Here is a 12,648-nt window from a genome sequence, read left to right on the forward strand (position 1 = left end):
GGTGTACCCCAACTCTCACCCAAAGTCATCTCCAGCTCCCACATAAGCCTAATGATAACGAGCAATAAAGAATATAATGGATGGATAATACCTCTGACAGCGTCATTCAAGAAAGAACATTATCTCTGCAGAATGTGCTGGATTTCATTTTGGGTTGTGTGTACAGGCACGATGGACAGTGATAAAAGTAGTTGAACCAATTACCGTCACCTGGCCTTCTAGAAGGCGCTGGGCGGCGAAACAAAAATCTGATTGGATTGAGAAGAAACAGTAATTTTAACTGTGTTTGTGTGGTAGAGGCCAATACTCAAGATTCTAAAGGCGTTGGGGAAAGTAATATATGCATGGCAACACATTGAAGGTGAACTCCACTTGGGAAAAAAAACTGTTCCCACAAACGACTGCAAGACACATGCTATGAAATGAAGATGAAAGACTGATGGAAATAAATTATTACCATTTCTTGCAAGTTGTAAGTGTGCTTCTGATAGTGTTTAGGCTTGCAGAGAAAGCCTTCTTGGCCCAGACGGCATTATATATTTGGGGTGCGTGGTTCAAACGGTATACTGAATAGACGGTATAAATTTGGCAGACATCAAAGATTTTGATTTAACTGCCAATCGCGATAACTCTTGTTGATGATCTCATCCTGTCTGTCTGATCATGGACCTATCAGCCCCTTTTTTTATTTAACAAGCTCCAGGCTGGTTAGAAGAACATTGCTTACACAACATTCTCCCTGCCTTCCCAGGCACTCTGGAACTACCATGGGAATGCTCGCTTGTGCACCAACGCGCTATGAGTTACGGCGAGATAGCTAGCGGCAAAACACTGTACTCGAACGGTGCGGAGCTGCTTTGCTGCCGCGAGTACTTGCACATTGTAAGGGCACTGGCTTGAGAGATGAGAGTGAGAAGTTACGTTAATAGAAAAAAAATGTAATCCAAGGGATCGCTAGTTCAACCCGGCATGGCTCTCTGAGATGGCACCGTTGTTGGTCACTAATATGTACATGTGGCAAGAGGTCTGGCAACGCTGAATAAACGTGGAAGCAGAGAAGGGAACAAAAACAACAGCAAAGAGTCTGCTGAGGGATTAAGAGTTTGCACTATGTGTACTCTCTAATTTTCACCTCCACTAAAGGAGGATAAGGAGTAGCCATACTAACTACTCCGCTATCTAGTATTGATGTCGCGAAACCCCAGAATAAATGCTTTGGTTTTACAGTACAATACGCTTTTGACAGAATTGTGGCTTTAACCGCATCACAGTAAAGACTTGCTAGCTGTTGACAGCAAATTAGCCCGTCAATTAATAAGTGTCAAGAAAGAAAATTAGTCATGTGGGCTATTTGAACAGCTAGGCAGGAAGCGTAGGTCTGAAAATAGAAAATGAATCATTAGGCTTCTATGCACGTCAGTCAGGAGCCAACAAGCTAAATAAGGTCAAATCATGTTTGGTATTTTACATCTTCATGATATCAGCAATGCTAAATGTGTTTGTCTGCATCGTAAAGACCGGAATTATAATTTTGAGTTTTGAGACTTGCACAATAAATTAAACTTACGTGAATTATATATTTGGTCTTTGTTTTCTTCGATTTTATAATTTTCACCTTGCTGAAGTATTAAATAACCCTTTCAGAAATACTGACATGATCATTTTTATACTTATATTTATATTGTGACTATGAAGGATCTCATTTGCGCCATGATATGGATTTTATGTCACATTGCATTGCCTTATGTTGAATGGATTGATTTCTGCAATGATTCAGAGGGTTTGATGCATGCTGTTGTCATCCTTACGAATGAAGTGCAATGGCGAGTTTGGCAAAATCGCGTGACACTACCAACAGAGTTGGACATGGTACGAGGAGATGTAAAGTTGAAAACTTTCAGCCACCAAATTGTCAGGTGCGCCGGCCACATGTCAAAACAAACTGCCTAACATGGCACAGATCACGCTTGAGCGCAGCTGTGCCGTCGATGACTAGAAGGCAGTACTAGCTGTCTAGTGGTTAGCACTTGTTCCTCACAGTTCTGAGGTTTGGTATTCAAATTTCAGCACAGGGCTTCCTGAGTGGAGTTTTGTTTTTCTTCCCCGGGCTGACGTCGGGTCTTCTCCGTGTACTTTAACTTCCTCTTGTTCATTGAAGACTCTAAATTGGCCGTGGGTGTGATTGCTTGTTTGTCGATATCTGACCTGTGATTGGCTGCCCACCAGTCCAGGGTGTACCCTGCCTCTTGTTCCAGAGTCAGCCCGCATGGCTGCAGGTCACTCGCGATCCTAATGAACACAAGAATTGTAGAAAATAGATGGATGCACTTCAGACTATTTTCAGGCCATACAAATGTACGAAACATTAGAATTAAAATTCAAGCTACTGCTAGCATACCATTTAAAAGAACATCAATTCGTCTTCGATAACCACATTCTCTCTAAATGGAAAACTAAGACAGGTTGAGGAAAGCTGATCTGACATTTGCCACCCACAGATTCTCTCAAAAGAGGATACATTTTCTTTTGTTTTTTTTCCCCCATCAGTGCTGTAAGAAATTGTCTTTCTGTCTTACATGGATGAATCTGGCAAAGGATCTTGTCTAATGTGCACTGCTAGACCTCAGCAGCCCAAGAGCCCCATCTCATCGCTTACAAATGTGATAAAAACCCTCCACAACTGTAGTCCAAAAACACAATACTGAAGTGCATTCATTTAATTCTTAACAATGTGTCGAGTATTAGCTCTAATTCATTCCACAAAAATTAAAATAGTGTAATAATAGTATCTTATTAATGCATCTACTCATAATGTATCTAGTGATTGTTGCTGGTGTTTGCTTATAAAAGCCAACTGGAGATTAGAACCGTGTTTGGTTGAGGAATAGGTTACACTTACCCCTCATATTTAATCTGGTTATGGTGGTAGAGGTTTCTGTGGACCACTGAAGGCTTTAAACTCATGACTAATTATAGTGAGCAGGGAGAAACAAACACGCCTGCTGTTGATATGGCTCTAAACCAAGCCAAAATTTATGACAATCGATACAAGTCTAATTAAATACGCATTTGTCTTAAATTTAATCAAACACCTTTATAGAAAATCTTTCTCTTATGATAAACGTGGGTTTGCTGCATCAATGAAGCCCAGGTTGGGCTGACTAGCGCAATCATACTCGTAGCTTTTGATTATTGTGTCATTAAGTAGCTTAAATTAAAGTAAATAAAGATCAGGAGCACTTAAAATTATTATTAAACCTGTTTGCCACCATATCAATATTTAGATTTGGCTGTCTAATTGCTTCATCTTCTCTTATTTGTTCATTGTTTGAAGTTGTATACAAAAATCCCAGAATACCACATGGCTTGACATTACACTGGTAGTTGATCTATAATGTATGCTCATAATGAGTATAACATTTAATATATTCTATATATTAATGCCAGCCCTGTGGTCCCCTATGTGTCATCATTAAACTTGCATGGCAGTAACTGTGTAATCAGTGCAGGGAACCTGAAGCGCAGCATTGTTCTGTGGTTTAAGCTTGTTAGACACACGAGAGGTCGTGCTCAAGCTCCTTTTTGTCCATGAACTTTCTGTAAAAATGACACGTGGCATTGTCTGCATTTTTTTTTAGTCAAGTTAGCAACAAGCAAGAATGTGATCAGGGCTGTTGAAGATTTACCCTGAAAAACCTTGTCAACTGTTCTGCATGTTGAATTGTCTGACCCCCACCCCGCACTTCCACTATATCGATTGAAAGTACACGATTGAAAGGCATTACCTTGAGCTGAGCTTGTATATTGGGGAGATTTACAACTGTATATATATATATATATATATATATATATATTGTGTGTGTGTGTGTGTATACAGTAATTCATTTCTACGTGAGGATTTTGATCCCTGAACATGATTTACCTCAAAGTTGCAGTTACGTGTAAAGCATCTCAAACAAAGCAAACCTATGCAGCATTGACAGTTTTTTTTTTTTCAACAGGCGACCGCTAATGAAAACATGCAGAATCAAATTAATTGGTGTTTTTGAATCACAACAATTCTTTTTTTTTGTTTGTTTTCATTATGATGAATTTATCTCGTAAAGCACATTCATCATCTGCCCCTTGACATGTCTATTTTGTCTGATTTGAAAGTTTAATTCCAGCGTACCTTTCCCCTGAATAGGCTTTGCTCACCATGGTGCGGCTGACAGTTTAATAATTTCCCCCTGCAGCCTGAAATTAGGTTGATCTTATCAATTGGAGCCCATTGTCTGTATTACTTCAAGGTTCTAACCGTGTCAGCGTGCACGAAAGGTGCGTGACAGTTTTATTGCCTTACTCACTGATTTGGCAGCGCTACTCCACCAGGAAGGGGTGGAGATCAGGAAGTTAGGTGAAGTCTTTCTCAATGTTGTTCCCTGATGCTCGTTAATCAGTTTGACTGACACTCGGGTACATCTCCTCACTAAATTGTCAGCCTCTGTCTACCATTTATAGTCTCAAGTCTGTTTCTCAAGATCGATAACTTGAAGGGCCAAAAGAGATTCTGGGCGAAGGCATGCCTTTTTATGCCCTAACATAGCAGTTCTGTTGTCACAAAGGAATTTGCTGATATATAGTTAAGTGTCTCAAAAATTCGGCAATTAACATTTAGGAATTACAGCCAACTTTATTGAAAAATTTTAAAAATGTCTTGCCATTTCCACACTGAAATACTTGTTTTCTAAAACAGGCGGCATTTGCATGTGCAAGTATGTCACATTCATTCATGAATAAACAGCAGAGGACTCACACAAAAAGAAGACAGACACAAAATCACTTGTCTGTATTATATAAAAACATTGTAATGTATGAAAAAATGTGCCCATTGATACAAAGAAAGATAATCTTTTGGGAAAAGTGTCCTTTGAGGTATCATCTGACAATATTGAAGTTCGATCACGGTGACACTTGAACATTTGCAGCGTCGCTACAATTAATAGGATGAAAGAATGTTCCAACTGTCTGCCTATTAAATGACATGTACAGCTAGAGAAACATTCTTAGTTTAACTTCTATTGGTGTATCCACTTTTGAAAAGATCTTGTGAGGCCAATTAGTTATCAATCGATGCGTAAACAACCTTGGGCATGACTTGGCAACTGCACAATTCATCCGTCGTGTTGTCTAAGAAAATGCTGGGTTTGTTTGTCTACAAGATGCAATGCTCCAAAGTTTATGAGAGAGAGAAAATAAAGACTTTTGATCTTACTGCAGCCTTGAGTGGTCCCAAAGTTTCTCTTGACCAAATTGATCTCTGTGGAAAACAACACAGCGCAAGATCCAAAATGACTCATATTTTTAGAAGCTGTTTTATTTTTCATAAAGCAACACTGGCTCTTCAGAATAATCTGAAGTTTATTAAAGCAGGATCTCGCCTGATGACTGCTTTTAAGGGTGTGAGGAAGAAGCCGTTAGAAAACCACACATTGGTGTCAGTTTGGCTTCTTTCCTTGTCCTCTTCAAGACTCACTTTTATGTCCGTGTTGATTTCCTGCCAGGTGCTGACCTGCAGGTTTGCCAAACCAAAGGCCCGGCCTGCTGTTCCAAAAAGATGGAGGAGCGCTATCAGATTGCCGCTCGCGGCAACATGGAGTCCGGCCTGCAAGTTGTCAGTGCTCAACTCAAACGTATTATCATCCAGAATGCTGCCATTTTCCAAGGTAAGCGCTGAGATAATATCAACTACATGAGATGGTTTCGACTTCAGAAGATCTTTATGTGACAAGTACTGATCTTGGTGTCAGCAGAACACCCTCAGTCACACTTTGTAATGTGCCCTTCCTGGAAATGCCAACGTGCTGAAGGTTCTAACAACGAATGAGGATTGTTGAAGAGACTTTGGATGTCATTTGGGAGACGTGCTGCTGCAGAATGCGATGACACTTACACCCATGACTGGTAACTTGCTGTGAAAAACAGCAGCAGTTCACATAACCACTCAAGGTTAAGAAGTCAGACAGATGGTGAGACGACATCTGTTAAGTGACTACTTCAAAGAGAGACTTTCAGAACATGCTCATAGAAGACAGGCTGGGAAAGTCTTCTATTTGTTTTTCTCAACATTTAATATCACATAATAGAGCTTTATTTGTGTAGCACATTTCAGATCGAACGTGCCTGAACAGTCTGATAGATAAATATTGGACATCGACAGCATTGTCATGTTTTTGGCTCTTAACACCACAATTAACTTGAAATGAAATGAATGAGGTGTGCTTTAACTGCAGACGCTCATATTTCATTTGAGCATATTTACATCCAAATAAAGTGAACGATGCAGGAAGGAATTACAACAGTTTCTATAAGTGCCTCCCACTTTTTAAGGGACCACAAAATGGATGGTTATCTTTATTTTCAATTATCAACTTCAAGGAGTTACAACTGCCACAAAGTCATAAAATCCTGTTTGAGTTATACAAAATGGCGCGGCTCTGGATTTCTTGAGGAACACTTCGTGTGGCTAAAAGACGTCTTTTCTGTAACGTGTGCTGTAAAATGCTTGCATCAAAACTTCTGCACCGGGCTTAGACTTCTTGCTAGAGAACTTTGGAGGTACAGGTTCTCAAAGTCAAAAGAGTAGCGCATGAAAGAAGACTGAAACAGCATATGTTACTATATTACCTCATTTTACTTTGTGCTTTGAATATAGCTGAAATCAGGACTGGGAGGGTTACTTTAAAACGGCTAATTATCCATGCGTCTGAGCATTCAGACAAACTCCCTAAGCATCCCTTGGACCACAGTGAGCATCATCAGAAATGCACAAGGCGGCCAAATCTGTACCATTCCTGTCCAAAACCTTACATCACAAGTTATTTATGACACAAATAAAATCAGCCCTACTTTAATGAAAATAGAATAAAAAATACACACATTATTTTAAGCATAATTTATTAAGTCTTAATCGAAGCTGTTTCAATATGGTCCAACACTATCCACTCACAAAAAGCTTAAATCCATCCATTATCTGTACCGCTTCTCCTCACGAGGGTCGCGGGCCTGTTGGTGCCTATCCCAGCTATCTTCGGGCAGCAGGCGAGGTACACCCTGAACTGGTTGCCAGCCAATCGCAGGGCACACATAGACAACCAACCATCCGCGCTTACACTTGGGGGCAATTTAGAGTGTCCAATCAACCTGCCATGCATGTTTTTAGAATGTGGGAGGAACCGGAGAACCCGGAGGAAACCCATGCAGGCATGGGGAGAGCATTGCAATGTCCACACAGGAAGGCCGGGGATGGAATCGAAACCCACAGCCACTGCACTGTGATGCTATTGTGCTAACCAGTCATCCATTGTGCCGCCGATAACTGAAATTGTGCCATCTAATAAAACACAAAATAATTCTAAGTGACCTGACGTCTGAAACATGCAAAAAGGCCTTATTTAAAGGGCTTGAAAACCACGCCCATATTTAGACTTCGTGAATAGAGCTCATATGTTGTCTGCAGCGGTGGTGAGTGTGAGTGTATGCGTGTGCTTCAAAATATAGTTGAACAACTGTGTGTGCTCTTGGTCGCTCTACTGAATTTGTAAGGAAAGTGGGAAGAGTGTGTTGTCCTGTTTGTAGATTCAATTGCGCTGGAAATGAGGGATTGAGTGTAGAAATGTAAGATGTGTGTGTGGTGTGCAGCACCGTCGCCATGTGCCCTGAGTGGGTGAGAGCAGTGCACAATTGAGCACATGCATGCGCAGCTTAGAAGGAACATTGATTCCAATACCGTTTCTAGTTTCTACGGTAGCCTGAAGACGAGAGCGGGTTTAGTTAGAGTGTGTGTGACAGCTCACTTCCTACCTCAGCCTGATTCTTACCTTGGATTGTATTTGTGCTGGAAAAAAAAAGGAAAAAAAAAAGCACATAATGTACAACATTTCACTCCTTTAAACACTCATTTTCTTGTGCGATTGTAGGGGGGGACATGCAGTTGTCTACTTGTGGACTGAATGGGCGACAAAAATGTTGAAATGCCAGTATTTGGAGGGGAACAGCACATTGTAACACAAAACTGGAAGAAAAAAGGAAAAAAAACTATTATGTACTTAATTTTTGGAACTTAATTTATTTTTTATATGAACAATCTACTGAACATTTGTGAATTGAACTTTGAGCTGGTTTGAGTAGAAAATAAACTTTCTCATCACTGGTCTAAAGATAGATAGAAATGACATTTACTAATCTCATAAAGTTAGGTCAAACCTTTCAAACATGACCAGTGTTTGTTATGAGTGAAAGGTAAAAACGAGCAGTTGGCTTTTCGTTTGTTTGCTTTTCGCTCGCTCAGACTTATTCTGCCTTAGATGTTTTTCCATGTATTTAAGGCACAGTTCAAATATTTATGATAATGATGGTTTTACAAGTGTGTAACAGTGTACTTTCTTTTTGACTGGTTTCTTTTATGAACGGCTGTGTTATTTCATTTTTCTACCTTGTACAGGTCAGATTTGGATGTTGCGTTTAGTATTTTGAATTTCCCCCACGTGTAGTTTAGGTTTTGTTGTAAATTCTGTACTTCATTGACGTGTAGGTATGTGTCCTTTTTGCTATCAGAGTACGTAACATTAGTTTAGCTGGCAATGGCCTTTTTTAAAAAAAAATTTTTAATTGTTGTATATTTGAGTATATAAGTGGACGACTCACCCAGCAGCACAAAAAGTAGAAGTCAGACTCTATCTGAGGACATCTGATATTATTTACAGCTCTTGATTGTTTGTATACTTGTTCATGAATACAAGAAGTCGTAATTACTCAGTGGTTTTTAAACATCTCTGGCGCAAATAGGTGCCAATTTTGACACTTTAAATGCATATTCTTCTCACCTTTCAATATTTCTCACATTTGTAATCACAATGCAGTCCGGTTCTTCTGTTTGCTCTTTCGAGATTCACTCTCCTGAATTTTTCTGTGAACACGCACTCGTGCGCGCATGCACGCATACCGGCATGGCAATTAAAACACAGGGTTTAATGGGGACGGTGGGGTTTGCGCGACTTGGTCGTCTCCAGCTAACAACATTAGAGACCGCTGCACTTTCCTAGAAGAGGTTCAATACTAATTGCGTTAGCAAAGGGCCACAGAGAACTCCCAAAACATCCCCCCGCACAGAAATCCTTTTAACATCCTGGTCTTATCTGTCTCCTTCTACTTTATCGCCCTCTTCTTCCTCAGACCCTGTCATCCTTTCTCTCCATCTCTGTCTCAGTCAATCTATTTGACTTTCTCTCTCCCTCTCTTCTCATTTGTTCATGCTACCAGTATTGGAAATTGAGTGCTTGCTCTTTTCTGTTCTCTGTTTTTTTCTCTGACACACGCTCGGAGCACAGATCAAAAGGCTTCCCCTCTGCACTCGTCTATCGCCCATATCTGAGTGCTCCCGCGCTGCATCCCGCCTTTCATTGCAGCTCCACCTGCTCCACTCGCTTTTGTCAAGCCTCATTTGTACAACAGGTGACAAAAGTGGGGGTACTTGGAGGAGTAATAGTTTCGTGAAAGTCGATGAACTGATTCAACTTTTTTACTTAAGTAAAAGTAATAAAATACAGATTCTAAATGAACACATTCAGAATACAATGAGAGTTTTTACGGCTGATTATGTATACTACTGAGGTACCTTGGCACAGCAATAACAATAAATCTCTCGGCACACAAAACACTTTCACTCTTTTATTAACTTGCATAAGCGGTTGTGCTAAGGAAAAATAATCACTAGACAGCGCTTTGCTCCAAGTAAATTCTGACACAGTAATCAAGACTGAAGTGGCAATTTGACCCATCCAGTGTCACATCTGGCCCTGTTTAATTGAACACAAAGTTGATATACTTGCTGGAAGCCATGACTTAATTTTGTATTAATGGCAACAGGTGGATACACACACAAGACTAAGTCAATTGTTCTGCCTGTCACTAAACTTCTCAGGCAGATGGATGAGCAAAGACATATTTGTACTGCAAGTAATTATACAAATGAAGTCAAATCGTGCACTGTTCCACGGCAACCTGGTTAAACATTAGTCCTCTCTTTCACATCTATAGCAGGGCATAGTTAGGATGTTAGGAAATTCAAATGGTGCACGACTCCCTCACACACTTCCTTGTTTGCTCTTTGGCAATCTAATGAGCCCTGGCTAATATCTTGATGGCATAGTGAGGAAATAATGTGCAATGCAGTAATTGCTGTTGCTACTCTGATTTGTGATGGACTCAAATTTCATTTTGATTCCCATTAGCGAGATCATAATATCAACCTCTCCTGCGTGCCATTGATTGCCTCACTCGTAATGGCTCCATGCTTTCAATTTTGCTCAAAATGAGAATATGCAAACCTGTGCTGGGTGCTCATCTTTAAAATTTGAAAAGAGAAGTCAAACTTGCACATGCTGTGAATTTAATTTCATAAATGAATTATGAATATTCTGTTAGAAGCGTATCAGTCAGCACATGATGTAGCGCATTGGGTAATGGAAATAACTTCATACACGATGTCATTGCAGCAGGCTGTGTCGATGCTGAAGGAAAAGTTGGAGATAAAATTACAACAAAAATACTTTGACAGCACTTTCCTAATACAGGAATATTCAAAATGCCACTTGCTATTACTATGTAATGTACCCACGACTGTTACCATATCCTACTGGTAATAGTCAGACATGAGTCATTGTCTGTTTATTTAACTTTGTACTAGCTATTTTTAAAAAATATGTTTTCAAAAATATTTTGCTCAAATTAAGTCCACTACTGTTTTAACCACAGCTATTTTCACTTTCTGTCAACTGAAAATGACATCTCAGTTACTCAGGCTGCAGATTATGATCTATTACAGCAAACCTGTTTTTTGAAGCTGAGCTATGATTGGTCATTACCTGCGCCCTGAGCAACGACAAATTAGATTTTCAATCGACAGCAAGTGGCAAAAATGGCTGCCCACTGAGATGTACATAAATGAGTGGATTTTACTGTTCAACTCATATTCCACAAACGTAATATTAAGAAGAATTCCAAATTTTTGACTCGTGGGGCTGCATAGAACAAATTCTTGTTAAAATTTGTTTAGGGTTGACCTCCCCTTTAGTGTGTCAACCCCCCCCCCCAAAAAAAAGTACTGCACACTCCATTTGATAGTCACTAAACGGAAACACGTACGCTGAGGTCGTGTGTGATGTTGCATTATATATGGCTGTTCACTTCATTGTTGAATGATTTTAAAACTCGATGTTCCCCGACCATTTTGTTTCAAGGCAGCAAGGTAGAATAGCATGTTCAGGAGAGCTGCACCTCACCACCATATAACTGGAGGTACAAACCAATCCAAATCCCTATCTTGGGGCATTATGTATGATTGGCAGCTCTAATTGTTTTGCCCTCGCAAAGATGCTCTGCATTATATGGAGCAGCAACAAGCTGCAGATGTTTGTTGATGAGAAAAAAAAAGAACAGACTTAAAATAGAAAAATGTGACATGTATGAGGTTGTAGTATGAAATCTTTCATCTATATCTTTTAAATGTTGGGCTTTTAAATGTATAAGATCAAAATCAAGAAAAAGATTCACAAATGTCTATTTTGGATTGATGTGCAGTGGATCAGGCAGGAATTGTGTACTTGTGCTTGTGCTGCTTTAAAATGGCTCATCCACAGACCACAATGCTGTCGGCTCACTTTCATCACAGTCCATTGCTCCTTTGCAGCCCGGGGGGAACAATCACGACCCTCAGGGCAGTCACACCCAAATCCAAGGAGCCAACCCAATTAATAAACATGAGACGACAGGATTGGCCTGGATTGTTATAATGTCATGCATAGATATCTGAGCGTGTGAGTGTGATAACTGTTAAAGTGGGGCAGCTAGCCCGGTCCTCCAACACTCTTGATCTGTGGGCTGTTCTCAAGGTCAGTGCATGGAGGATTTAAGCTACATTTTAAGCACAAGCAATCCAGTAATATGGAAGCTTTTGTTTGTTTGTTTTATGCCGACAAATCAACATTGTCATACCCAACGCATCAAATGCGCTCGTTGTACCAATATCACGAGTGTGCGCACCAACTACTTACTTGTCTGGTCTCATCCCAAATTGTATTTTTATATCCCATGTATATTTGGGTTGAGGAGTGGACTGATGAGAGCACGGGCATTAATAGGTTTTATGGACAGAGGGGTCTTAGACCCCAGAAGATATGACCGAATCTAGTGCGAAGCACAACATTTCAGAAGCAGCTAATGAAGACTGTGGAAATGTTTGAAGTCAACAGATTACTTTTATATTTGTAAGAATATTAAATGCAGAAAATGCCCACCGTGTTGTCACAAAGAAAGCCAAGCCCATCATATTCAATTAACAAAAAAGTTACAGCAAAAAATTGACATTCTAAGAGTCAATTACAGAGGTCTGTCAAACCGACTTTTTAAACCCTTGTTGTTGTTGTGCAACGAGAAAGTTAATGTCTTCTGCTATTGTTGCTTCTTCTTATCTCCTACCATTTCTTTTAAGACAACAAAGAAGCACTGTCACGGTAAGTGAAGTGAACGTAAGGCTTTACAAAACCTTCCAAATTGGATTTTTCATCTGTTGGACTATGACTTTAGTTTTTTTGTAAAAGCACAAAATGT

The 12,648-nt window shown here is 39.9% G+C and overlaps 1 protein-coding gene across 2 annotated transcripts in view; it reads left to right on the top strand.

The window, feature by feature from the left end:
• gpc3 (glypican 3) overlaps positions 1-12,648 on the top strand; it is a 111,332-nt gene that overhangs the window by 2,004 nt on the left and 96,680 nt on the right. For both annotated transcript variants that reach the window (XR_015842757.1, XM_088292396.1), the window contains exon 2: positions 5,544-5,705. Coding sequence is in view for 1 of the 2 variants with exons in the window: in XM_088292396.1 (XP_088148522.1) it covers positions 5,544-5,705 (162 nt within the window). In the remaining variant the exon portion in view is untranslated. The remainder of the gene's footprint in view (positions 1-5,543; positions 5,706-12,648) is intronic.

Source organism: Idiotropiscis lumnitzeri, chromosome 4 (assembly GCF_059441095.1).
Source record: "Idiotropiscis lumnitzeri isolate Australia: NSW breed Sydney's pygmy pipehorse chromosome 4, RoL_Ilum_1.0, whole genome shotgun sequence".
Taxonomy (NCBI): domain Eukaryota; kingdom Metazoa; phylum Chordata; class Actinopteri; order Syngnathiformes; family Syngnathidae; genus Idiotropiscis; species Idiotropiscis lumnitzeri.